Source organism: Penicillium paradoxum (genome assembly GCF_028828445.1).
Source record: "Penicillium paradoxum strain IBT 22861 chromosome Unknown utg000005l_segment0_segment0, whole genome shotgun sequence".
Taxonomy (NCBI): Eukaryota; Fungi; Ascomycota; class Eurotiomycetes; order Eurotiales; family Aspergillaceae; genus Penicillium; species Penicillium paradoxum.
Genome location: NW_026643183.1, coordinates 2406792 through 2433198, shown reverse-complemented (window position 1 = coordinate 2433198; position 26407 = coordinate 2406792). Strand labels below are relative to the sequence as shown.

Genomic DNA, 26407 nt, shown 5'->3' with positions numbered 1-26407 from the left:
TTTTGCCTATTTCATGTTAATAATAGTAGCTCTGGCAGGGATCAGCGAACCCACCGAGGCAGTGAGACAGACAGGCAACATCGTTAACAACATCTTCTGGAGTAGCAGGGACGATGAGCGGTCAAACGAGGCAATGTCACCAATATACGGAGTCGTCCCCCGTATACGTTGTATAAGATGCAGTAGGTGAACAACGTGCAGATGAAATCCTCCGTGTAGTAGTTGTACAACGCCAAATGGACGCGTCCAGGACTGTGAGTGGTCGCTAGGACAATCCAGTGGGGAGACGGAGATCCATGCAGCTGCCTAACCGTAAAGGTGGGGGAGCCGCGACCGGCTAGTTTGAAGCCTCAATGCAGCTGAAACCGGATTCACGAACAAAGACTCCGTATAGAGATGATGATCGTGTCTGGGCCACTCGCCAATAGTCGGCATTTTACGCCCTGTCCCACCGAGAATGTGTAAGTCTCTAGACCGGTGGCTGGGAAGTCCGATCGAGCTGACGCCGCTGATCCACTGTATGTGGAATGCCCGATTGGGGTTGGGCAAACAGGTCTTCCTCATAGCATCATGCAATATAGTGCAATATATCGGATTCAGGAACTGTAGACCAGAGATCGTAAACCGATCACGGCCACTGGCACTCTATAGTACGAGGTTTGGATGATGCAAGGTCTTGGGAACTCACCCAGACACCGCCGCCAGGGGTACCAGCCAATCAACGCGTGGGATCTGATACTTCCCCAGCCACCCCCAATACATTCAGGCATTCCACTCGCGAGCCCTTATCTTTTCTCTTTCCCCTCTTCGTTTTTGGTCTCTGCGTATATCTGATATATCGGAGCAACCATGTCGAAGATATCCAAGGTCAACCATGCGGCCGGCATCTTCGCTGACATCTCCGTCGATGGCCCAATTATCGGTACCTTGGTCTGTATCATTGACCGAGCCAAAAACCTCCCCAATCGTAAGACGATGGGAAAGCAGAATCCCTATGCTGCAGCACGATTGGGCAAAGAAGCAAAAAAGACACAGACAGATTTACGAGGAGGACAGACTCCCCGATGGTAAGTAGCTGATTACATGCGAGGATGACTTGAAGCTGACTTGCCCAGGGACTCTGAACTTCGATTTACTGTACATGAATCTCCAGATTATTTCAAGCTCAAGGTTTCTGTTTTCAATGATGATAAGAAGACCGATCTGATCGGTGAGACCTGGGTTGACTTGCAGAACTTGATCATTCCGGGTGGAAGCCAGAATGATCACTGGCATCCGCTCCAGTACCGCGGCAAGTACGCAGGAGACATCCGAATTGAGATGACATACTACGATACTCGAGAACAAGACGAGGTCGTGATTGAACGCCGACAGGAAGCCGCTGACAGAGTCCAAGGCAAACCCCCAAGTACTCCTAGCAGTACGGGTTTGTCCGGTCCTCGACAATTGAAAGATGTCAAGCGACGACCTTTGCCAAGTGGGCCTTCAGTAGCCCCGGCAAGGCCGGCTCCTCTGGAACAAGTTCAATCTGCTCCGCTTCACCACCCAGTCCCGTCAAGACCCGCCATTCCCGAGCATTCCAACACCCTCCCTAGTGCTCCTGACGCCGCCACCTATGTCCCGAGACATTCGGAACCTATCTATGAGGCTCCGTCTTATCGTGCACCTTCGCCTGTGGCGGGTCCCTCTCGTGGTGGGTACAATAGTACCGAAAACTACCCTCAGAAATGGGATACACCTGTTGTTGCTCCTCTTCGCCGACAAAATCCACAGGAGATGTCTTATACCTCCAATGAAGTTATCGAACCATCGTACGACGCGCGTATGCAACAACAGCAGCAACAGCAATATGAGCAGCAACAGAAATACGAGCAACAACAGCAATACGAGCAGCAGCAAAAGCAAAAGCAACAGATGCAACAGCAACAGATCAAGCAGCAACAAATACAACAGCAGCAGATCCAGCAGCAACAGATTCAACAGCAAATGCGGAGTCGTTCAGATTATGATCAACCACCTTCAAGAGACTATCGGCTAGCCAGGCAAGACCAGTACGACAATGTCCGTGAAGTAGTGCAATACCAATCCATACAATCAGATCCATACGCTCAGATAGAGCAGCCGCGATATAATCTAGATCCCATGTCCTATGGCGGCGCACATGCACATGGGCCGGCAACTCCATATTTTGCGTCCTCCTCTTCAGCACTAGTGGATGATCAGATATACCACCAGCATAGGGTTCGCCCTCTTCAAATAACCGCCCATGGTCATGAATATCACCCAGAGTATGCGGGAATGCAGCCACGGGTAGAAGATGAGGATGAAGATGGACTGCCGCCACCTCCACCAGCACACCGATCACAAAGGGCGCATCCTCCGTTACCCACGCCAAAGGCCTCCCCCCAACCATATACACCCTACACACCTCCGTCAGCTTCTCGGTCCTCGGCCACTCACCCTCCGCCGATCATGTCCACTCCATCCCGCCAGGATCGCTATCAAGAGTCTCCTCCGATGGGGGGCTCTCCAGCCATGCCTGCAAGCCTCGTCGCAGGTTACGAACTAGAAGACTCTTCTGAAAGAGCCGCTCTCGAAAGATCAGCCCGCAGATGCAGCACACACTGGGATGACGAGATGATGCTTTCTGAACCACCTGCACCGCCTCCCGTCTCAGCATCCGTTCACTACGATACCCCTGCCCCTGTCTATCCTTTACGCACATCTCCACGACCTATTGATCAAAGACCTACTTCTAGCAGAGGTGGTTCTGTCAGCCCTGACATGCGAGCTGTGACTCGGAAATCAGTCAGTCCACGGCCCTCTTCATCTGATGTTTGTGGTGGATCATCAATACCCTTCTCGCCTGACTCCTACATATCTCTCAATCCGAATGCCTCTCGCACACCAAGTAGAGATCCTTCGCCCGCATTCGACTCGCCTTTGCAAGTCAGAGATGCTGCGGTGCGTGCCAAGGCCGAATCCTCTCGAAACATGGATCAGCCAATCATTGGTGATGATGGTCGTGAAATTGACCCCTCTGATCATCTACCTACCGACACCTGGGCACCCGAACCAGAGAGGAAGAACCGTAAGCCTGAAGTCATTATCCGCTTCAAGCACTCGTCTCGACCGACCTCGAGGGGAAACGATGCCCCCTCTTCCCGCAGTTCAGGTCCGCCTCGGGTTGGATTTAGGACAGAAACAACTTCCTATCCTCCGGATCGTCCCGTTAAATACTCACCTACCCACGTGCAAGCAAGCCCAGGGGCAATGGTTCGCACTCCACCTCGGCCGGACTACAGCCGTGAACGATCTGATAGTTATGCGCAAAGTCGGGCTTACAGCACACCCACTTCTGTTGACCGACCCCGCTCCTCCCGCAGTTCTGTCTCTCCATCACCAGCATCCCGGAGCCCCCTATATGACTACAACTCCGGTCCCCCAATTCCGAACAAGGTTCCAATCACTGGAGGAAGCCCGGGCTACCCTGTTATGTCTGGCAATCACGCTGGTAATGTCCGCATGGATGCTTTGAGTCGAGAGCTGAGCACGATTGACATCGGCTCTGCGGTGTGCAGTCCTAATCGGGGGGCTGTTCGCAAGTACGTACCCAGGCCATCGGCATCGATAGGTTACGCTAGCTAAGATGGCTTTTTTCTTCTTTTTTCCCTACGGCCAATGATTTATGTACCGTTATGCTTTTTTTCCGGGCTCTTGGTGCACATTATTCACGCGCATGGTTTTTCATTTTTGGTTTCCAAATTGCATTGATCTTTTCTGATATCCGGCAAAGATGGCGTTGAGGGTTTCTTAGGGAATTATTATACATTTTGGTCATGTACACATCACAAAAATAACCAATGATACCTTTTTTCCAACGTGGCACTTTTCATTCTTAATCGTAAGTCTGGCAAACTGTTCATTTAATTAGTCGATGACCTGACAGAAGTTTCTGCTGTCAATGTAGTAACTGCGATAGCCCTGATAGCCCGCTTGCGCTAGCCAGAGACACTCAGCCTTGTGACGCTCTAGAGCTTGACTGTATTTGATATGTCTCCCACCTATACGCAGGAGTGTATATAGCTTTCATAGCATCAGGCAGTTGCCGAGATTCCGACTTCAATCACAAGGATCAAGTTTAATAGGCGAACGTATGTTGTTGCAATACTAAATAACGGCCAAAATTCATGGCTTATGACCAAATTTGGGAAATATAACAAAAGCACGCCCAATCAGGAAGTCTGGAGACTACAGACACGCATGTTCAACCAAACTCGTCGCAAGTCATATCAAGCACAAACATTGGAGGAGATTTCCTACAGCTTATAAAATGCCATCCTATCCTGGTGCATCTTCTTCTTCTCTATCCTATCCCCGCGTCTCTGCATTCCCATCCTTTTCATCAAACTTTCCATCGTCAACACCATCGTGTGGCTAGTAAGTGGACTCGCAACGAGACTCTTAGGATTCCACATCAGGCATCCCCTAGAGCATATCAACCATCTCTGACTTGCTCGTCACCTAGCTCGCACCTTGTCGTCACCTCACTCGCACTTGACGCCCACTTGCCTCAAACCTTGTCGTTTACCATGGAAGGGGACGATCCTCATCTGCATGACCCTCGAGGTCAGAACGCCAACGAGGATGCAGCCAGGTATGTGCAGCAAAATATACCATCTTGTCCCTCCCCGCCAACTATCTATGGACAAATGGGACACCCTAGATGTTTGCCTGCTCAGCCTGGGTTGTGTTATCTTTCGGCTGTCTCATGTTTTGAACCCTCCTATAGGCCTAATATGTGCTAACCTCTGATATCTATCTAGATCCCGTGGTCCTGTCTACGCCAACGAACCTATTGCGACGTAAGTATATGACGATTCTCCTTTATCACATGTTTGCTCTTCTACATTTATTATCCAAATGGGACTTCGAGCCAGTTTTCGAGCCAGTATTCAGGCTTGTATTCAGGCTAGAATCTGGGATGCTTTGGAGTGTGAAATTTATTCCATTGCCTGCTCCCTCTTTCTTCGCCGGTTTTTGACTGTTTCCTGTTGCTACTGCTTGATATCTCATCATGCCTGTTAGGATTCAGACAGTTGACCATGTGGATTATCTTATACGATGAAAAATGCTTACTTATGAACTAGGCCGAGTAGCCCTGGTGAATCGATTCGCCAGAGAAACCTTCCTCTTTCGTTACTTCTCTCGCCTCCGTCTACTTCACCATTGTTTCCTTTGAATGGAAATAATTCAAGCCCTCAACAGTATTTGCATCGGCAATACAATGGATCCCGTCTACCACTGCATGCCACAGGGCTCCAGGATACTACCTACTCCCACACCAATGGGTCTCAGCCCCTTCATGACTCCAACACGGGCGCGCGGTTCAGGAGTGAGGCTGACCTGGAGAATCCATTCAGAGAAAGACGAGAAAGGTCCCAGCCCATCTATGACTCCAACCGGGGAACGCAGCTCAGACGTGAGGCCGAGCTGGCAAATCCATTCAGAGAACGACGGGAAAGACCCAACTCCACGTACGAGCAAGGGCGAGCTCGCAGCAGAAGCCCTCGCCGCATGATTCAACATGTTGATACCGGTGGATACCGAGAACGACCAAGAGATCCATGGATGGGACTACCAGCGCCGAAAAATTTTCCTCGTGAGACATATGTTCCTCCAGGACCAAATGACATGCTGCCACAGCGTCTACCTAGCTCTTCCTCGACACTATCCCCAGATTGTACCCCTCGCGGTCGTGATCATCGTCCGAGCCATCCAGAAGATTCATTCAGAGAGCTGTATCCTACCAAAGATCACAACCCGTATGGCCACCGCCGAAACCAGCGGCCGAAGCGTGTTCCTGAAACATCAGGCGAGCGACACCCAGCCACTGAAACAAAAAAGGATATCAACAACGCTGATGAAGACCATTTGTGTGAGTTCGCTGCTCCATGCCGAATGAATCCCTCGCCTGATGGAATGCACTATCGAAAAGTCGTGTCCCACGTGTTTGGTAGGAACAAGGCTGTGACCAAGCTCTTTCCAGTCGGCGTCTGGGTCCATTATTGCCGAAAGCACTATCAGCGAGCTCGTTACCGTGCAGACCAATGGCCATTCACGCAGTGTGATCTCCTCTTAGAGTCACTGCGACGAATGGAGATCTGGAACGGAGTGGAGAGTTTCGAACTCATCCTCCGTCGTCGTGAGCAGGTGCGTGTCAGGCGTGAATCCGAGGTAGGAACCGCCTCAAATGAATCCAAGAACACTACCTCCACCAACCAGTCCCAAGTTCAAGGCAGCAAGACCCAGCTCGTCGTCGTCCGACCACCAGGTCGCAAACATCCCACTGCCATCACCGCTCCCGTCCCGGACTGGCTTCGCCAATACGTCGGCCACGGCAAGACATTTGCAGACATTCGTGAAATCATCGAAAGGGTACGCAGCTACATGACCAGGCTACGGAATTCGGAGGTCGCGCAACAGCTCAAGAACGCTCCCCAGCCCCCTGATACCTTGGAACCCCCTCGACGTGCTGCCGCTTCGAACTGCAAGAAAGGACGCCCTGCCAAACCTGCCAATCGGGACCCCATCAATATAAGAGGTAGCAAGGTTCGATTCCCCGATATTGAGATCCTTCCTCGTTTCAAACCATGGGTCAAAGAGGCGGCCCTCCGCCAACGATCTGCCGCTGCATCCTCCCTGCAAGAAAATAACCAAAGAGACTCGGGGAAGTCTCTGTCTAGGGCACATACCATGAGAGAAACTTGGGATTTTCGTACCGTCTCTGCTCGGGCTTTCTCCCGCCCCTCAATCAATGAGGGCCATGCTGATAATGAACTTACGTTGTACCCCCAAGACCGGCACTCCGAGCTTAGTTCCACCAGTGATACTCCTGTGGCTACTGGGTCAGAGATCCAGGCTCACATTGGCAGGGCTGGCACCAACCGTGGCCAGTCTGAGAGCCAGCGACGACGAAGTGAACGGGTCTATATGAAGGCCCTAGACCGTGTCTCTCGCCAGGGGTCTGTCAAGAAACCTGGCGATGAAAGTGAAACATAGACCTCAGAGATTACAAGAATGCTTCAGAGATTGGAGAATTATCAAGATTTACTGAATCGAAAGCGAAGGATTGAGGAGACAAATGAGCTACGAATGATTTTGCGGCCCGAGGGCCATGTTCTTCTTGTCGTGGATGAGATCAATCATGAATGAAACTTTCACAGATCACTACCAAGGAGGACTTTTCAAAAAAAGTGAATACCACCGTAGTCCTACAGCGTTTCGTCTTTCCTGACATTACACCAACGGTAGTGACGGGGAAACCTGCGACGAAATGACTGGGCTATGAAAGAAATGTTCAAAATGAGGGAATCGGTGTTTTGATATTGATAGACCTCGATAATAAAAAAGAAAATTGTCGGATTACCTCTTTCTTATTAAATCACTCTATTGACTCTAGGTACATTTAGTATTCCTCTCACTTACCTCCTACCTAGGTAGGTAAGTCCTATGTGTAAATAAGCTTACGATGGTATTCACTTGTGTCTCAGTGCCTGGCTCAGATTGCTATTAGATTTGATGAGATTTGATATTAGACCTTGTATAATTCGATGGGTTTGGGCCCCGGTCTAGTTTAAAGACACTTCTTTTAAAAGCATTCATCTACTAGGGCTTCTCATTCATTGGGCTGGGATTTCTTCGCCAGTGCAATGGTCTTTCAGGCGTAAACATTCTATAGCCTATTTCTAACCAATATACTTGCAGGCATTTCCTCTCCGGACTATAAAGTGTTATAATGCGACTACCAATAAAGGTCAAGTTGACAAACCAAGCACAGAATGGTGGAAGTCGAATATCTTCATATGAGAAAAAAAAAATTAAACATGTACTCCATACAATGTAGAGCCCGCAACAGTACGACACGCTTGCTGGAAAGACACCCAAATGCAGCAGAAAATGAAAAGCTCTCATGCAACCACCCGAGCAAACGATATTAACAAAAAAAGAAATTAATGTAAGATGAATAATATGGTCGTGTTTGTATAGTCGCCAGGGTCTCGAGTCTCAAATGAACAGGGAAACTGGTTTAACTTGCCACAGCCAGCTGGGCGACGAGATCAGACGCCACATCAAGGAAGGGGTAAGGGCTCGTCACCTCCTTCTCCTTGTTCTTCAGGCGCTTGCTGATGGGGTGCCATTCACCATCGGCGCCGGCGCGAATGACGTTTTGGTAACCATCACATTTGAAATCGACCATGTAATTATTTTCTTCAAGTTGGTAGAGCTGGATGTCGAGGAACACCCAGACACCGTGGGTAATGTGCGAGAGTGCGCTTGATCCGTTAGCGGAAGAGGCTCCACTTGCGAGACCATGCTCAGGTACGGAAGACTGGAGGTCTCTGCTCTTGTCTTCTGTGGGGGCAGAAATGCCTGAGATGTTGAAGCGTCGGCGCAGTTCTTCCAGATCGCTGCGGCTATTATAAGCACTTGTAGAAGCTCCGGGAGCTTTGATACCTTCCTTCAGCAGGCGTGCACGAATAAACCATGGGTCCTTTGGGATGTAGTAGTCGGATGGGAGGTCCGGGTATTTATTCTGCAAAGGCTTGGCCTTGTCAGAAGAGGGAATTGCATCGGGGCCGATGTTGGTGCCTATAGGGTGTCAGAATATGCTCAGTATAGGGCTTGTTTGCAAACATACCTGATTCAACAGGCTGGATATCCCACAATCCACCCTGGGCAGCAATGGCCCGGTACAGATACAGCATGGCCTCGTATGGTTGATTACGGGATCGAATACCGAACTGCCATTTGCGGCTCCGCTTTGGTTGTTTTTCGAGAGGTTGACCTGTTGGTGGTTCAAATCGCAGCTTATCCAAGTCGACGACACTGCGTGCATGGGGCTTCAATGCACGTGTCGTGGCAGCCTGTTCTTCGGGAGACATGTCCCGGTAAGCAGATCCACGTCCTTCTGGATCAAGATGGGCGGCTTCTTGGCGACGCTGCTCAAGCATCTGATTGCGAGCTCTCTGTTCCCGATCACGTTGCTCCATAAGCTGTTCATGGACATATGGCAAGCTGGTAGGAAGAATCCGAACGTGGCTAAGGCGAGGCTCTTCCTCGGATTCTGATTGCTGTGGATCCTCTGAAGCCCTCCGGTGCGATACACTAGTGGTCCTATTCCTGTTCACGGCGGGGGCAGATGGTGCTTGGTGGCGAGAAGCCGGGTTCCTATCTACAGACGAAGGTGCAGCTCCTGTCTGAACATTTTGAGCCAAAAGGTTATCTTCTGTGGGGGCTGTTGCTGTTAGCTAAGATAGGATAAATAAGTAGTCGATGACTCACAATTGGTTTGCATCATCTCATTCTCAACGACGATAGAGAAGGCATCTTTGATTGCGCTGGGTTCCGGGTGCCTTAGAGCTTCTTCGATATCTTCTCGGCCATATCCCATGCTTCGTTCAAGCTTGGACACTGCAATTCGATGGATCTTGTGTTGAACTGGTGCCGGCTTTGCCAGATCAAGCTTTCCAGAATCTATCTTCTTCGGGTCCACCCCCGGCGCGATGAACTCCTCTGGTGGCGGTTCTAAATACTGGGGGAGGTTCTTGGTAAACCATGGGTCCATTCTGATCTCGGGGATTGTGATGCGGTGGACGGGGTGAACTTGGAGCATTGCCCGGATCAAACGGGCTGCCCCAGATGAAATATATCCCGGAATGTGGAAGGTGCCAGCGGCAATCTTTTTGAACAGAGCTGGGATGTAGTCATCATCAAAAGGCAAGCGGCCCACCAGCAACACATACAAGATCACGCCGCAGCTCCAGACATCCACCTCGGGGCCGGCATAGAGCTTCCCGGAGATGACCTCCGGGGCAGCGTAATTCGGGCTACCGCAACTGGTCTTGAGGAAGTTTCCATCCGTCATGATGTTACTCAATCCGAAATCCGCAATCTTCACGTTCTTCTGGTTGTCGATAAGCAGGTTCTCGGGCTTCAGGTCACGATGTACGATCTTGTGTCGATGGCAATATTCCACAGCACAGATGATTTGTTGGAAAAATTTGCGAGCTTCGTCGTCACCGCATCTTCCTTTTCTCACGAGATAATCGAACAATTCTCGCTCGGCGTACTCCAGCACCATCACAATATCAGTCTTGGTCGCAATCACCGTATACCTAAAACGGGGTCAGTTAGTCAACTGGTTTCTCAGTATCTCGGGGCGCAACTGTACAATTTGATGATATGAGGGTGCCGTAGCAATTGGAGGTACTGAATCTCTCGCTCCACACGACCCACCATATCTCTCGAGAGTAGCTTGCGTCGTGATATGATCTTTAGGGCCACTTGGCGTCCACTGGGCTGATGAATAGCAAGCTTCACCTTGCCAAAGGACCCCTCGCCCAAAACCTTGATAGTTTGGTACTGATCGAGGCGTTGCATATCCCGGGTGGTCGATGGTGACTGCAATGGGTCCTCGACCTTGCCGGTCGGCCTGGGCGGAGGCATTGCCATGGCGGAGGGGTTGGAGGCAGGAGCCCTACGTTCACGCGGACGATCACGGTCGGAGGGGAGGGGAATAGCGAGGTCTTCCTCGTCGAAAGCGGCGGCCATGGTCGGGAAGAATGACAACGTGACGTGATTGATTTTCCAGACGGTTCAGCGGTCCGATGGGTCTGCTGACTGTGCAGACCGTACTCGTCCACGGGGGTTTTTTTTCTATTTTTTCTCTCGAAACATTGCCAGGCGCCAATCAGTTGATCAGTCTCGACCCTCCCCACAACAGAACCGAGGGTGGAGCTAGACAGCTGTTGTCGGCGGGGATGGAGGGGTAAATGACTTGTCAGGGGCAAGAAACCGAAACTGATGTAGTTGGGAGTACGGTGTTTCAAGAAGATCTACAAACGAGAAAGCCAAGAATCCATCAACGACCTGAGGTTTGGAGAGGAGTTCTGGACCTTACTAAGCTGATCCTTCGACCTGCACCTGCTCGGGGCGAGAACGTGGACCTCACGATCACCACTTGGCCCGTTCTGTGGGCCTCCAAATCGGCACCTCACCAAGGATTCCCCTACGCAGAGGGTCTATTTTCTCATAATCATGATAACTGATATATCAGTGTGTTCGGCTACTTGATGTTCTTCAGATTGTTTATCAGCCAAGGTTTGTTGGCGACAATGGCGGATTCCAAATATCTTTTTTTATACCAACCCTAATGCATGGATACACCTTAGTCGGACATCAAATGTCTGTGTTTCTGGCGAGAGCCCAGAGAATTAGATTAAAATAAAACCAAATCAAATCCTGATTGATCTTAGTCAAAGAATTTCCACTTTCCACTGACCTCGGGTCCAGAGGCTGCGAGAAAACCTGTGTCAAACGCAGTGGGTCAAGACCCTTAGAGACTGTGGCTGAAAGTCAAGCGATCTTGGATTTTACCTAGATACGAAGTATATATTACTCGATAACCCACAGTCTTATGGGTGCAATTTAGCTCACTTTCTTAGGTTTTATTGGGGTTACAGACCTCCAGGGCTAACTTGCCGGCTATATAAGCCTCGTCACAGTCCCGGGTACTGCAAAGGCTAGACAACACAGCCTCCTGGGGCCTAACCCTTGCCTATTGAATTGATATCTAGATGGTCTTTGCAAGAATCATATGGGGGAGAGTGCAAAGTTGTACATCATACCAGGAGTGATACTACAAAACAGTCTCAAAAGGGAATTTGAATGGTTAGGTACTTCGAGGGTACCCGTGATCCCATAGTACATAATATGACTGTGCAAGTACCCCCAGAGTATGGGTGTTGAGTCATATTGCGGCTTAGCCCTGGAGAGCGATCAAGCGGGGTGTCGGGGTCCCAAAGGGGATTAGCGTCAAGTCGGGGAGCTCGAAAAGGAAAGGCGGATTGTGAGACCCAGCGCATACATAGCATCAACGGTTGCCTCAGGTCTTGGGTTCTTCACCTTCTCCGGAAGCCATCATTTCCTGATCTTCTTTACCGACCTCCTCCATATCTCAGTGTCCTACTGCCTCAGGACCTACTGCCTTTGGCCTGACCAAACGGGCCGTCCCTCTTTGACTCTACCTCAACTCCTTAATTCTTGAAAATAGATACCCAAGTGATACCCCTTACGAGTTCTTTTCTAGTCATGGCTTTTGTTACGGATCAGTTCTTCCCTCAGATGGATGAGACAAATTCCAACGAGTGGGTTGACTTTGATCAATTCCTCGATCTTCCTCAGGGCTACGATGACCAGTCAACTGCCACTACAGTCTCCCCTCAAGACTTGGCTCTACATTATGAGACCAATGAGATCTTGAACTCTCCATTCGATGCGATGTACTCCTCCTTTGATATGATCAACTATGATCTTCCACAAGAGGACTTCGTGGGCATGGATGGAAGTTTCATGCAGGTCTCCTCTGCTCCCTTGTTCGACGATGCTGCGTTCTTCGGGTACAACCCGTACGACAGCAGCAACACATTCAGGAATCTGGTCGAGGCGCAGGCCGCCGCTGACCCGCGCGTTGCTTCTCTCAAGGAGAAGCGCCGCGAAGCATCGATCGCGTTGCACTTGCAGCGCCTTTGCGAAGCCACTGCCCTTGACTTGGATATGTCCTCAGACTCCAATACCAGCTTTTCTTCCCCAGAATGGTCTGGATACGTTCGTGAGAGCACCTCACCGCGTCCCAGCCCAGAAAGCACATCTCTCCCCGAGGCACCCCTCCAGGAGGCATGCAAATGGTTCTCGATTTGAACATGAATGCTGCCGTGAATGTACCCAAAAAGCAGAAGCCTCGTTCTCAGGCACAGAAGGAGAACTACATCAAGGCTCGAAAGTATGGTGCTTGTGAAAAGCACAAGAAGCAGCACAAGCGAGTAAGTTTTTCACCCACTTCGGACATTTGAGCAGGCTAACGTTGGGACTAGTGCAACTGCCTGGAGAAGGCTGCTGCTCGTACCGTTTCCGGAGATGTTCCAATGGACGCTGCACTTCAAGAAAGGCCGAGGCAGCAACAGATGCTCCAAGTGCCGATCCTCCCGGTGGCACGTTACTCGAGCTCGCCGGGTCACGACCCGTCAATCGACTCACCACAAGCGCTTCCAGCCACCAAGGCGATCAGGAAGCCAGCGAACAGGTCATCTGGACCCAATCCGTCAATGGAAACCCCAGCGGGACTGCCTCTTGCGGTACCAATCCCCGGGGATATTATCAAGACACAAGTTCAAAAGAGCACACCACCAGGTCACCACACAGTTTTCTCAACAGGCAAGACCCCAAAAAACGTACCAGGCGAACAGCCCCACGACCCATGCCTCTCGACCGCACTCCAATCAGTTCGGACAAGTCGGAAGCCAGTTGGAAGCGCAAGCTTGCGCTGGCGCATTTCAACATCCTCGTCGCTCAGTTTCGTTCCTTCGGAAGGGACAGACCTTATACCAAAATGTTCGACGAACCATCCTATCACTGGCGTGGGTTGTACTTCAGGTCTGGATGTACGCTGGACGAGATCAACTCGCACGGTGGACAACTCTGTTCTTCCTGGCACTGTTGCCGGAAACCTTGGAATCTGTTATTCCAGAACGGCTACACGCAACTCCACGGCCCCAGCCCCTGGACAAGACCACAAGAAAAATTCAGGACTTTCTGGGCAGCTTGCAATGCTTTCTGGCCAGGAATTCGTACAAAAGCATCTATTGGTATCCCCCTCTCGGCGTGGATCGCCAACTTTCTCTGGAACCGAATCATCAGTTACCAGGGCTCAGTCCACCGCTGTCCTTGTTCAGTCAGTTGCTGAAAGTGTCGGAGGCCTGGTCTCCAGAACTGCCTCGGCGGTCGTTAATGTTTGGCAATCGTCGCTCGCTTTGACCTCTGGATCCGAGGACGTGATCTCCAAATGTCTCTCTTTGTTAGGCCGAAACTTGATGTCTGCAAAGAAAGGCTTGTATCTTGGCGGACTACGGGCTGGTCACTCTGGACGAGTGTGAAGCTTGCACTAGGAACGCTGAAGGAGCCCGAGTGCCATTGATCACATTTACATAGATCAGCCTCCCTTGTCTGAGCTGGCTCTGAACAAGAATTCTACATAGAGAAGATAGATAGTGCTTCATTGTATGGCTATATTCTCCTGATGTTCAAATCCTGAATTTTAATCCATTGCCTGTTTACTGCTAGCTCCTATACATTGAAGGAAAGATGTTTGAATGTTGTAATACCAGCAACCACCAAACTTCGTGCGCTTTTGGAAAACTCGTATACAACAACGTCAAGCATATCAGGAGCCAGGTCGATCTACAAGAGAAAGAGTGCTGAGAACGATAAAACCAAAGATGGGGAAAAGAGAGAGAGAGAGAGATCTGCAGATAAGGAAGGCCTTATACATAGCCCCAGATGCGAATCAATCAAACTTCAAACTTACACGTCTCAACTAGGGTTGATAATATGAAGAATAGCAAACAAACTAGCAAACAGGCAATCTGGGAGGTGGAGCAACAATCTGTCAGAAGGCAAACTAAACCGGTGACAGTTGATCGTCACAAAGCATTTAAATAGAGATTACATGGCTCTTTAGCCTTGAATTGAGACCCCTGGCCGTTTCATTCTCGCTCCTTATTGCTTGAGTAAGTTCTAAATGTCTTGCATCAATGTAATTTTAGGCATATCTTCCCTTTATGTGAAGTATACATACCTAGTAACAACAGCTATTCGTTTATTTCAAAATCACATAGTTACTATGGTTATAAGCTCAAAACTAGTAACATAGAAGTCCTCACAACCAGGGAGCTACTTAAAAATATCTGTTATAGACACAGGTTGGGTTCATCGCGCCATCCCCACTATCTCAGCCCTAAATCTGCCAAATCCCACGCCAATCCCTGCTTGCTTGTAATGCTCTTTACGATCCTAGCCACCACTTCTCCTTTGACCTCACCGCCAAACAATGACCTCTCCACCCAAATTCCGCTTCTCTACGGTGACGGGGTATTTCAGCCAGGATGACCCCGCCACCGACCCCGACACGTTTGACTACGTAAAAACCCCGACATCCCTGCTAAGCATAGTAGACCCCTATCTAACGATCTGATCAGGTCAAATCAAATTTCGGACTCATTCACCGAAACTATGATCAGCACGATGGAAATGACCAGATTGGCAGCCAATGGCAGCGCTTTGATGCCCACATCCGGCGCCTGAACGCCATCAGCGAGACCAAAAAGCTGAAACTCCTCTTCCTCGGACGCCACGGCGAGGGTGTCCACAATGTCGCTGAGCGCAAGTATGGCACTAAAAAATGGGACGTAAGTTGGTGAGACTTCACTCCCGTGAACTAGACGCTAATCAGACTTTCAGGATTACTGGTCTCTCCAAGATGGAGACGAGGACGGTAGCTGGGTCGATGCGCGTCTTACTGAACAAGGTAGATGCCAGGCGCGGACTGCAAATGGTGCCTGGGAGCAGCAGATTAAGACTGGCATTCCGGCGCCCGAATCCTACTACGTTAGCCCCCTGAACAGATGCCTTGAAACAGCCCAGATTACGTTCAAGGAACTTGAAATGATTGGTACGGATCCGTTCAAGCCAATTATCAAAGAGGTATGTTTAACTTGGAGTATAACATGTGCAATATCTAACCCGACTAGCTTCTCCGTGAGACGATGGGCCAGCATACTTGTGACCGCCGCTCGTTGGCTACGAAGATCGCAGAAGAATACCCGGAGTACCGCTTCGAGAACTTCTTCTCCGAGGAAGACCTCTTGTGGGATCCTGAGGTCCGTGAGTCAAATGATGAGCGCAACGATCGGCTTCGTTCTCTCTTGAATGACATCTTTGCTCGTGATCAGAGTACATACATCTCGTTGACTGCTCATTCTGGCGCCATTACTAGCATTTTGGAGGTTGTGGGCCATCGCCATTTTGCCCTGGCCACGGGTGCAGTGATTCCTGTTCTTGTTTCGGTGGAGAAGGAACATACCCCATCACAGTCGTTGTAAAGTGTGCGACTTGCAAATCAGATATCGAGGATTTTGTCAATATTGTACATTGCAGCTTCTATGGCTGCGGGGTTGAGGCACAGATTCAGAAGCGAACAGGTTCGTCTCAATGGTTTGATATCCAAGAAATTGATTCAGTATTGTACATGGGTCGCTCTGACTTAAGAAAGATGAGAGCGACTTCTCACAAATGCAATTGTCGCCTCCAATCGGCTAATGAAAAACCACTGTCCACGCGGGAAATCTAAAGATAAATAATACAAACGCCAAAGCATCGATCACCAGCTGTAGTACTGGTTCTGCGTAGGGATCTTGCGATCCGGCAGTTGGGTCCAGAGTTGGGACACACGCTCCCGCTGGGCCTTAGCCTCCCGGTCCTCCCACTCACGGATGCGAGTCTTCTCCTCCTTCAACAGGACTGAGAGACTTGTGGTGGGGGGACGCATGCGGTTGATCTGACCACGAGCGCGGTGATCCATCTCATATCCGTAGGGACCACGGTTGACCCAAGCCTCCTGAATGTAGATATCGGTGGGGTTGGTGATCTTCTTGCGCTCGCCAGACTTGAGTGTGACGGTGATGGGTTTCACGGGTTTGGCATCGTGGGAAAGGCCCATGCCGGCACGGACCACAGCGACGTTCTTTGCGTGTTCCAGGTGTTCCAGCACATCCTTGGCGGCCTTCTTGTTGCTGAAGCGCATCTGGAGGATGGCCTCGTCGATGTTCTTGCCGGCGATCTGGCGGGCCAGAGGACCCAGCTTCTTCAGCGAGGTCTTGAACCAGTGGGATTTAGCAAGCGATTCGCGCTCTGTGCGTTTGATTTGGACCTTGGTCGGTAGTCGGCCTCGTTTCCGGATCTCGCGGACAGCCATTTTTCTCTCCCACCGCAGCTGGGCCCTGGGGTCAGGACTCAAGCCCACTTGCAGGCGGCTCAATTCACGATTCTCTAGTCTTCCGACCTTGGTCTCTTCTCCCTGTTGTTGCTTCTGTTGCTGCTGGCCTTGCCGGGATGGCATGGGACCAGATGATGGTGTAGTGATGCCTGTTCCGAAGATAGAGTTCCCTAAACCACCTTCTTCCTTCTTAGGGGCTGATGGTCGGTGGGCTACTTTCGGTTTTTGGCTGTCTTTTCCAAGGAACATGTTCTTCATGGAAGCAAACAGGCCAGTCGATTTGCTTTCGCCATTGTTGGAAGCGCAACGAATGACTGTCGAGGTCAATGTTCGGCGAGGGACGAAGGTGACGCCGGTCCGGGCAGCTAAACGTGGAAATTAAGTCAGTAGGAAGGTTAGGGATGAAGAAGAAAGACTGGATTACCTGTCCGGACCAATTGCCCTGCGGGATAGACCATTGTGGCTGTTTGGATGTTGTTGTCAGAAGTTCACGTCGGGAAAAAAGGTGGAAAGTTCCCTGCACTTGTGGTCTGTGCGGGATACCGGAGCCTGAGGCACCTTGAGGTTGATCGATCAGAATAGCGTCAAAGAAGTTGCGACTCGCGACTTGGCGACTTTGGAGAAGAAGAACAGGAATATTCAACGAGGCAGAGGAACGGTACCTTTAATGGTCAAGGTATTCGCGTCTCATTCTCGCGACATCACTGTTTCTTCTTCCCAACCATCTCCACAGTATCCACTAGCCCTCATCTTTCCCTCTTTCAGTTCTTCTCTCTCTTTTTCGTCTTCCTTCATCCCTCCCTTCCCTTCCCAGGCCCTCAGCCTGTGGTTTCTATCGTGCTTGACCACTCGAGTTCTCAGAGTTTTCAGCTTGCCTCCTCGACTAAAGGGCTCTCGTTCCTTTCAGACCTTCGATTGCATTCTCGGTCTCCATCAGAAAGCAGCTGCGCAAGTGTAATCTACGTCATCTCCAGGAATAACGAGGGGGATTCTGGACATAATCTGTGACCGATGCAGGAATGGAAGTGTTGATGTTCTTCAAATTTGTCGTATGATCTGGATCTTTGCTTGAAAAGCACTATCCGTAGGTTACGACAACGGTATCCCATCGCTATTCCCGAGCAACGACTGTATCCAAAGATGGATATAAATTCACTTCTCTCGCCGGATTCGAATTCCAAGTCTGGAAATTCGACACCCGTGCCCGGTCCTACCTCGAACAACGCACCAGCCACCTCTACAGGGCCATCCCCCCACAAAGCTCTTCAGAGAACTCGGTCAGGCTCAAGACGGAAAGGAAAAACCTCCTCGCCTCTTGCACAACAGGTCTACGTTCCTAGCGGAGAACCTTCGCCAGGACCTAGTGGAGGGAATGGGACTTCCCCGACCGAAGCGCCGTCAAGACAACCCTCTACGCCAGGCATGGACACTCTAGCAGATCTCGCCTCAATGCAGCACCACCAACCCCAACGTCCAACTCCGACAAGCATGCTCCGCAGTACTGAGTCCTACGAGCACCAGCTATCCCCATCTACTATTCACCCACATGTCAACTCCGTCAACCACAACACTCCTACCTCACGTATTTCCTTCGAGATTGCCATGTCGGATGGGCGCGAGGGCCCTGCGCAGCGAACCTACGCTGCGACTTCGCTCGACCCGGATGCGCAGCGGATGGCGACCGAACTTTTCCATCAGATTTCACTCAATCCCCACACACACGACGCGCACGTTCAATTTATCGGATTGTTGCATGCTGGATTCGTCAACCATGTCTACCCACCGAATAACCCAGATGTTCACGGTGACCCGCGACGCTATGATCTGCTCAATGATCTGAAAACGGCGCGTGAAGAGATGGACAAGCTTTTCGCCATGGGCGAAGACCTTTGGGCGGAATGGATCCAGGATGAGAGTATGTTAGCTCAGGATGTCGACGGACGCATTGCTGTTCTGGAACTTTGCCAGCGATCTGTCGAGGAGGAGTTCGGCAGCACAAAGTTGTGGAACATATACGGTGAATGGGTGCTTTATCTCTACAATTCCGCCCATGGCGTAGCTGGTTCCCTTCAATGGACTGAAGAGGATCGCATGGTCGGGCGCGAGGTGTTCACGTGGGAGTCGGTCATAGAGGTGTGGCAGCGCGGCGCCGATGCTACCAAATGGAGAATCAACAACAGCCACATGGTGTGGGATCGCCTTTTGGATCTCTATGCCCAAGACATTGCTCGCGCTCCTTCCCAAGAGAAAATTAACCATCTCCACGGACTTTACGGCCATCGCTTGCAAACTCCCCATGCTACTTGGGACCAGACCTTCCAGAACTTTTCAGGCTTCATTTCGACCTATTGCAACAGCAAGTATGAGGAAATAATGTCTGAAACTGTTGTCCGCGCTTCCGAGCCCAAGGCTCTTTACACCGCGCGAGAGGAATTTGAACACCGATTGGCTAAGGCTCAAGAGTCTGGCGATCGCAGGATTGAATGGTCAGCATACTCTGAGTACATCGATTGGGAACTGACGCGCAATCGTCGGAAACGAGGAGACTTCAGCTTTGACTTAGTGAATGCCATCTATCAGCGCGCCGTTCTTCACTTCCCCACCGATGTTTCGCTTTGGGAGGACTATGTGATGTTCTTGATCGGCGAATCTCTCCATCGTCGCGCCTCGACGACGACAATCTCCACTTTAGATCGCGCGACGCGTCATTGTCCATGGTCCGGAAATTTGTGGTCACAGTATCTGCTGAGCTCAGAAAGAGAGAACCAATCTTTCAATAAGATCTCGAGTATCAAGCACAAGGCGACTAGCACTGGGCTGCTTGATGCTGGTGGCTTGGAGGAGGTTTTGAAGGTTCACGTCACGTGGTGCAGCTATCTCCGCCGACGCGCCTTTTTGTCCGACTCAACCGACGAAGACCTCGATGTCGCAGAAGTTGGAATCCGTTCAGCTATTGAAAGTGTGCAAGAGCTGGGCGAAAAGAAGTATGGCCCAGCGTATCAAGGCGATCCTCTCTTCCGCCTGGAGCGGATTTACATCCGCTTCCTCAGCGAAAGTGGTAGCTGGGACAGTGCACGAGAAACTTTCAAGGGGCTAGTGGCTCGCCGTGGCAACAGCTACGAGTTCTGGCTCACCTACTATGGATGGGAGTTGATTTGCTGGAGCAAATTTGTTCAAGGCGAGGCGACAGTCGACGCAGCACGCCGAACCCCCAATCCTAGCTATGCTACTGCTGTGCTGAAACAAGCCATCAAGAGAACAGATCTTGACTGGCCGGAAAAAATTGTCCAGACATACGTTACCCATTGCGAGGACTATGAGGACTCTGATGAGCTGCAGCTGGCTGTCATTGAAACCCGGAAAGCAATGCGAGCTGTTACTTCCCGAAGAGATAGGGAAGCACAAGAGGCAGCCGCAGCCGCAGCAGCACAGCAGCAACAACAGCAGCAGCAACAGCAACAGCAACAGCAGTGGGAGGCTGCGGTAGAGGCAGTTCCTTCGCCCGAAAAGAGAAAACGCGAAGACGAAAAGGATGAGATGCCGGAAACCAAAAAGGTCTGCAACGAACAGGTAGCCGGGGAGGTTCCCGGTCTCGCACGGGATCGGGAGAATGCGACCGTAATCGTCAAGAACTTGCCTAAAGGCACCACCGAGCACTCCGTTCGGCAATTCTTCCGTCATGTGAGTGCCGCATCCCTATCATGACATGAATTTAGCTGACCAAGCAGATCGGTACTATTAACAGCGTCAAAATGCTCCAGCGAGAAGAGAAAAACTCCGAGGTTGCGGTCATCGAGTTCGAAACCAAGGAAGAGGCTCTCGCGGCTCTCACTCGTGACCAAAAACACTTCAACGACAGCGAGAACGTCATCGATGTACAAATTGGCTCGGAGACGACGGTTTGGATCACGAACTACCCGCCCACTGCAGATGAAGATTATATCCGCGATCTCTTTGCTAAAGTAAGTACCACACTCTCCCAGCTTTGTGGCATCGCTGACTTGAAGTAGTATGGCGAAGTACTCGAAATTAGAATGCCGTCCCTCAAGTTTGACACTGCTAGACGCTTCTGCTATTTGCAGTTTGATACCGCGAGCGCCGCTCACCACGCAACCGAGCTCCACGGAATGCGATTCGACAATGACACGAGACTCAGTGTAAAGATATCCAATCCCGGAGAAAAAACCGCTCGCACCGGCCCTAGATACGAAGGACGAGAAATCTATGTTTCGAACATTGCCTGGAACGCCAATGAAAGGGATTTGAAACAGCTGTTCTCCAAATTCGGCAAAGTCGAAAAGCTCGTAATCGAGCGAAAGGCTGACGGCGGCAGTAAAGGCTATGGTTTTGTCACCTTTTCTACCAAGGAAGCCGCCGACGACGCTGTCTCAATGAACGAACAACCGTTCAAATCACGTCCTCTTCTTGTCGAAATTGCTTCCACCGATGTTGCTCGACGTGGCACTCGGACCATCATCTCACGGGTTGCGGCGCACCCATCGACCTACGGTGTGAATGGATTTGAAGTGCCGGTTGGTGAACATGCGCAGCGCACACTTGCTCTGATGAATGTTCCGGACACCGTCAACCAAGCTCGCATCCGGGCGCTTGCTGAACCATTCGGCCACTTGGTTTCGATTACTCTGCGCCCAGACCATCAGGGTGCTATCGTGGAATATGTCAACATTCAGGATGCGGGCAAAGCCACTTTGGCGCTCGAAGGGAAGGAGATCGCTCCTGGGCGCCCCCTTCATATCGGCACAGTTCGCGAGATGATGGAATTGGAGCCAGAGGTTAAAACAAGCCGGGTCACGTCCGTCAAGCACGAAGACAAGACGAAGAAGACGACTCTCCAGCCCACGGGACCAATTCGACGCCCACAGCAGCCTGGTGCTCGAAAGGGTGGTAAGGGTGGTCTTGGATTCAAACGACAGACTGCACCTCACGGTCCGACTAAAAGTGCCCCATCCGGCGAAGACGGCGACAAAATGGACACGACGACCGACGGCGCAAGCAAACTGAAAAAGAGCAATGATGATTTCCGCGCTATGCTCCAACAAAAGCGCCCGGAATAAAGTGCGAGTGCAACGACGGTCAACCCTCTTGGCGCAATTCTTTTTTTTTTGTGTCTTTCTTTCTTTGGATGGCATGCCGGCTGGCGTTTTTCTGTTTTTCTGGGGGTTATCTTGATGCCTTTAGATCCGCATGCACTCATCCGGGTCGGCTTTTTGCGCCATGATTTCTTTTGTTTGTATGGCACATGTCGTCGTGTACATTATGACTGTATCTTGCTCCTAGTTCTAATGATGATGTCTGTTCCGAAGGGCTGTCTCCGAGACATTGCCCCCAATGACCCGAACCTTCCTGGCTAGAATATGATTATATGATATATATGTGGTTATCTGTATTTGGTGCATTGTGCATTGTGCATTGCCTTAGATCTGTAGATATCCACAATCGATCTCATTGGCCTAAAGCGTCTGAGTCGAGGTGCATTGACGTCAACTGCCTTGCGCGGGGGCAAGGCCAAGGGGTTGCACATGAAGCGCCATTTATTGCGACCACTGGCCATCGACGAGACACACTTCTAACTCCTGCATCCTCCCTTCTCCCTTCTCCCCGTGAGCCTCTAAATGTCCGCCTGATCCCCTCTTATCGACCCTGCACATCTGATTAGCGGACTCTCACCGTCTACAAGTACCAAGCTCCATCCCTTGCCTTTCTTCTTTTTTCTTGGCCTATCGAGTCTATTAAGACCTCTCTATCTACTGGTTTATATTTGATGCGCAGGTCAAACTGCGCACCTCAAGCATCGTGAACATCGTTAGGCAGCGATGGATTTCCGCCTTGTGCCTCGTGGTACCGACCGCAACTACACAGGATTCCTCACAAAAACCATAGTCTACATCGCAACGCTGGTGATATTCCTCGCCTGTAAGCCTTCCCCGAACACCAGCCAGACAGTCCGCACTACTGACCACCCCCGGCCAGCATTTGGATTGACAATATCCTCGATCGTCATTCCAAAATGGGTCAGCTACCATAGCGTAAAGGTGCGTTGTTTCCTCCACTGCCAACAATGCCCCCACTAATCATATAAATCTATATAGCCTGCCAATCACTACTCTTACGGCCTTCACCGCCGCTGCTCCTCCCTCACCGATACCTGTGAGAGCTTCCCCCAAAACGAAGACTGCCATGGCGAGGACCGATACTTCTGCTCTATGTGGCGCTCCGTCGGGTTCCTGATGTCCCTTGCCGTCGTCGTGCAAGCCATGAGCGTGGTAACTTATCTAGTTATCCTGAGCGGCGGGAAGCGGCTCCGCGAAAATGGGTGGGGGATTCTAAGTCTGATGGTCGGTTTGTCTGCCATTGTGCAGGCGGCCGGCATGTCGATAGTAGTGAGCTGGTCTTAATACATCTTGCACATAAGAGGATCTATACTGATCTAAACCTCCAGGCATATCTATTCGACAACGAGGATCGGTTCTTCGTCGGCTGGAAACTTGACCAGTCTTGGGTCTTTTGCCTTATCAGCTGGTGTTTCAGTCTCTTCTGCGCGGGGGCAGTGATTGTGGCTGGCAAGGTCCTACCCTCGGAGGGTGGATATGAATTGATTCCTGGTCACGATGTGCTCTAGGTTACTTGATGGTGGGTCTGTGCAGCTTGTACGAATCATGCGTTACGCACAACAGACGAATATGGTATGTTCTCAGTTTTTATCTTGGTATTATCATCTCTTGACGATATTCTTCTCATGATTCTGCCAATTTCTGTGGTTACACGTTGCGATTTTATATGATTTGGCCTTGTGCCTCGGCGTTGGGGCTGTATACACATCTTTTACGATTGCAGGCTATGGGAACACGACTAATAGGAATAACCAGGTGGTTGAAATCACTTCTTCTATGATATTTGTATCTAGGCCATGTTTGGTTTATCATAGATCAAATTATATCTTAGTAAATCGTGTTGGTAGCCTTACAAAAGATCAGAAAAGGTAGAAAATGGAAGAAAATGCACCACTGCTCAGATAAAGACTTCATTTATATAATATATGATTCCCTCCGATAGGCCGAACTAACCTACCAGACAATTTCCTTCCCATTCAATCCCTCAATAGCCGGTATCTGCGGCCGCAGCGCCTGACCATAATCACCCCCATTCGGCGTGCGAAGCAAAGTATGGATATGGAACTTCTTTGGCTCCTCATTATTCAAAAACACCCCAGAATGATGATCGAACTCAACAAGAATTACCGGGCTCTGAATCCGATAATAGAAAGGATCCTCATCCCCATATCCTCCAATCCAACAGAAGTACGTCTCCGCCTCATGAGCACGCACCTGATCGATCTTCATCGCCCGCGACTTCGCCGGCAAATAAAGCAAATACTGCTCAAGAATCCCATACAAGAGCTCTTTCTGCACAGCGTCAAATGTCGACACAAGGACCCCTTCGTACGGCACTTCCCGGTTATCCCGATACGCACCACAAAGATGGCGCTGATCATCCTTGTTCCAGCGGCCGGGCGGCATGGCGGGATCGTTCATTTGGGCGAAGACGCGGGCTTGGGTCTGTAGTTCCGAGGAGAGAGACTGCATCAACTGTAACCCGAATTTCTCTTCGAGTTGCATGATGCGCGTGCCGGCGTATGGGCCGGCGTCGATCTCGTTTGGTTCGGCGCCCGTGAACCACGGCGAGGCAATGATCTGGCCCTTGTACAGGAAGATATTTAGACATAGATGGTGGCCGTAGAAGGACCAGCCCCAGGGACGGGTGGTTGATGGACGGCCGAAGAGGACGAAGTTGTAGGAGAATTCGTTCATCACGGCTGGGGATTTGACTAGCTCGCCGAGGAAGTGGTTGATGCGCATTGCGCTGATGGCTTTGGAGTACCCTTCTGGCGAGAGGGTTTGTTGCAGAACGTTCATCACTGCGTCGCGGGTTTCGGGGTTGATCTCGTCTAGTCGAATGCCCTTGTTTGCGAGTAGGAACTCGGGGTTGGACCAGGTGCGCCATTGGGGGGAGTCGATGTGGTAGTTGATGGCTTCTTTTTGGTTGTTATCGAGCAAGGCTGTTAGGGATTCTGTTGCCTCTACTATTTGTTGGATTGGGACTTCTTCGTCTTGTAATGTGAATAGACCCGGGCGGACGTTTCCTGTAGATGTTAGGGGGTGGTCTGATTTCATGTTGCTTTCGTGCGTACCGTCGGTCGTTACGCCCTTGAATGGCTCTTGTAATAGATCTAACCAATGCATGTATAGTGCATGCAGCCATGGTGGCTGATGTCCGGTCTTGAAGTCTTGTGCATACTCGTGCGCATCTTGTTGGCACATCACCTGGAAGCGCTTGAGGCTTAGGTCGGGGAGGTACTGGCGATATTCGCCTGTCGACTTTTCCAATGCATCGGTAGTCGTCATGATGATACAGAATCAATTGGATGTCGAGGAAATGAATTGGAGAAAAGAAGAAGAAACACGCCATAAGCTGTTTATAGCGGAAACCCCACATCGGTTTCCCCACGTTCGTGGGGATGGCAAAGTGCTTATCCGCCGTGGCAGGATCAGTTCACTTCCACCGAAAGGAACTCATCAATAGTTCTTTGTCAGTATGGGAGATCTGGAGATGCTTCTCGGGAGTTCTCCAGTGCTACATGTTGCAAATTTGAGGTTTGCGATCGTCCTATCGGCCCCTGGGGTGGCATGTGTGATCTATACTCTATGGAAGCGATGCATTAAGCACGAATCAACAAAAGAAACGAGTTCTATGCCCAAATATAAATCAACAAAAGAACCTTATGCTAAGAAATAACTCGGCTGATTAACAGAAAGAAGTTCAACATGTCAATTTGGTAAATGCGCCTCGTCCTGAGTCTCTTCAGCTTCAAGCCCGGAGACACGCAACTCCATGGCTCTCAAATATATAGATAGATTCCACTGTTAAACATTACCTTTTCCTAGTGACTCATAGTAATACCAATCAACTCACACTGGAGACGATATGAATACTTTCGGCGGATGTATTGGGTGATTGCTTCATTGTGTTCACAAAATATAGGAACAGCGCGCTGAATTACCTAACTATTTTCTTGGAGGCGAGTATTCCATACAGAGAGGTCCAGACCTAGACTATAAGCTGAGTATCAGGGGGTATGGCCTTTATCACGCGCAATCCATAGGTCGTGGGTTCACGCCTAGATCCATATAAGCACATGTATGTATTTCTGTGTATCTTTTCAGTTTATCTACGTGGATAGGTCTCCAAAGGGCCAACACCACCTCGGGTATTTTCTGACAAGGTTGGCTGGAGAGATATTGTGGTGTTAACAATGCGTACATCGACATGATGGGTAACTCTGATGTCTTTTAAATTGCCATAAATGTTGTCTCCGTTTATGTAGCAATTTTTCCACCGTTCTTTCATCAAATGGGCTTGTGGTTTAGTGGTATAATACTCCCTTAGCATGGGAGTGGTCCGGGGTTCGATTCCCCGCGAGTCCATGTCTTTTTGTCC

General features: G+C 50.4%; 9 protein-coding genes across 9 annotated transcripts; 6 read left to right on the top strand and 3 right to left on the bottom strand.

Annotated features, from left to right (window-relative positions):
• Nucleotides 1-849: 849 nt before the first annotated feature.
• On the top strand, nt 850-3648 carry N7457_005930 (uncharacterized protein; the record flags this gene model as incomplete). Its single annotated transcript, XM_057176974.1, has 2 exons — nt 850-1067; nt 1116-3648. The coding sequence occupies 2 exons, from the start codon at nt 850-852 to the stop codon at nt 3646-3648; spliced, it is 2751 nt and encodes a 916-aa protein (XP_057031276.1).
• Nucleotides 3649-4592: 944 nt separating this feature from the next.
• On the top strand, nt 4593-7062 carry N7457_005929 (putative pathogenicity factor; the record flags this gene model as incomplete). Its single annotated transcript, XM_057176973.1, has 3 exons — nt 4593-4657; nt 4827-4865; nt 5151-7062. 3 exons carry the CDS (start codon nt 4593-4595, stop codon nt 7060-7062), a joined length of 2016 nt encoding a protein of 671 aa, XP_057031275.1.
• Nucleotides 7063-8089: 1027 nt separating this feature from the next.
• N7457_005928 (serine/threonine-protein kinase) lies at nt 8090-10614 on the bottom strand (the record flags this gene model as incomplete). The annotated part of the gene is made up of 4 exons (XM_057176972.1): nt 8090-8652; nt 8702-9298; nt 9346-10178; nt 10235-10614. The coding sequence occupies 4 exons, from the start codon at nt 10612-10614 to the stop codon at nt 8090-8092; spliced, it is 2373 nt and encodes a 790-aa protein (XP_057031274.1).
• Nucleotides 10615-12153: 1539 nt separating this feature from the next.
• Nucleotides 12154-13994, top strand: N7457_005927 (uncharacterized protein; the record flags this gene model as incomplete). The annotated part of the gene is made up of 3 exons (XM_057176971.1): nt 12154-12673; nt 12736-12884; nt 12936-13994. The coding sequence occupies 3 exons, from the start codon at nt 12154-12156 to the stop codon at nt 13992-13994; spliced, it is 1728 nt and encodes a 575-aa protein (XP_057031273.1).
• Nucleotides 13995-14947: 953 nt separating this feature from the next.
• On the top strand, nt 14948-15998 carry N7457_005926 (histidine phosphatase family protein; the record flags this gene model as incomplete). The annotated part of the gene is made up of 4 exons (XM_057176970.1): nt 14948-15037; nt 15096-15305; nt 15358-15600; nt 15648-15998. 4 exons carry the CDS (start codon nt 14948-14950, stop codon nt 15996-15998), a joined length of 894 nt encoding a protein of 297 aa, XP_057031272.1.
• A 278-nt stretch (nt 15999-16276) lies between these two features.
• N7457_005925 (mitochondrial 54S ribosomal protein uL22m) lies at nt 16277-17349 on the bottom strand (the record flags this gene model as incomplete). The annotated part of the gene is made up of 2 exons (XM_057176969.1): nt 16277-17256; nt 17316-17349. The coding sequence occupies 2 exons, from the start codon at nt 17347-17349 to the stop codon at nt 16277-16279; spliced, it is 1014 nt and encodes a 337-aa protein (XP_057031271.1).
• Nucleotides 17350-18031: 682 nt separating this feature from the next.
• On the top strand, nt 18032-21966 carry N7457_005924 (U6 snRNP complex subunit PRP24; the record flags this gene model as incomplete). Its single annotated transcript, XM_057176968.1, has 3 exons — nt 18032-20572; nt 20620-20853; nt 20902-21966. The coding sequence occupies 3 exons, from the start codon at nt 18032-18034 to the stop codon at nt 21964-21966; spliced, it is 3840 nt and encodes a 1279-aa protein (XP_057031270.1).
• Nucleotides 21967-22725: 759 nt separating this feature from the next.
• On the top strand, nt 22726-23531 carry N7457_005923 (uncharacterized protein; the record flags this gene model as incomplete). The annotated part of the gene is made up of 3 exons (XM_057176967.1): nt 22726-22944; nt 23002-23292; nt 23352-23531. 3 exons carry the CDS (start codon nt 22726-22728, stop codon nt 23529-23531), a joined length of 690 nt encoding a protein of 229 aa, XP_057031269.1.
• A 445-nt stretch (nt 23532-23976) lies between these two features.
• Nucleotides 23977-25314, bottom strand: N7457_005922 (DUF3500 domain-containing protein; the record flags this gene model as incomplete). The annotated part of the gene is made up of 1 exon (XM_057176966.1): nt 23977-25314. One exon carries the CDS (start codon nt 25312-25314, stop codon nt 23977-23979), a length of 1338 nt encoding a protein of 445 aa, XP_057031268.1.
• Nucleotides 25315-26407: the final 1093 nt, after the last annotated feature.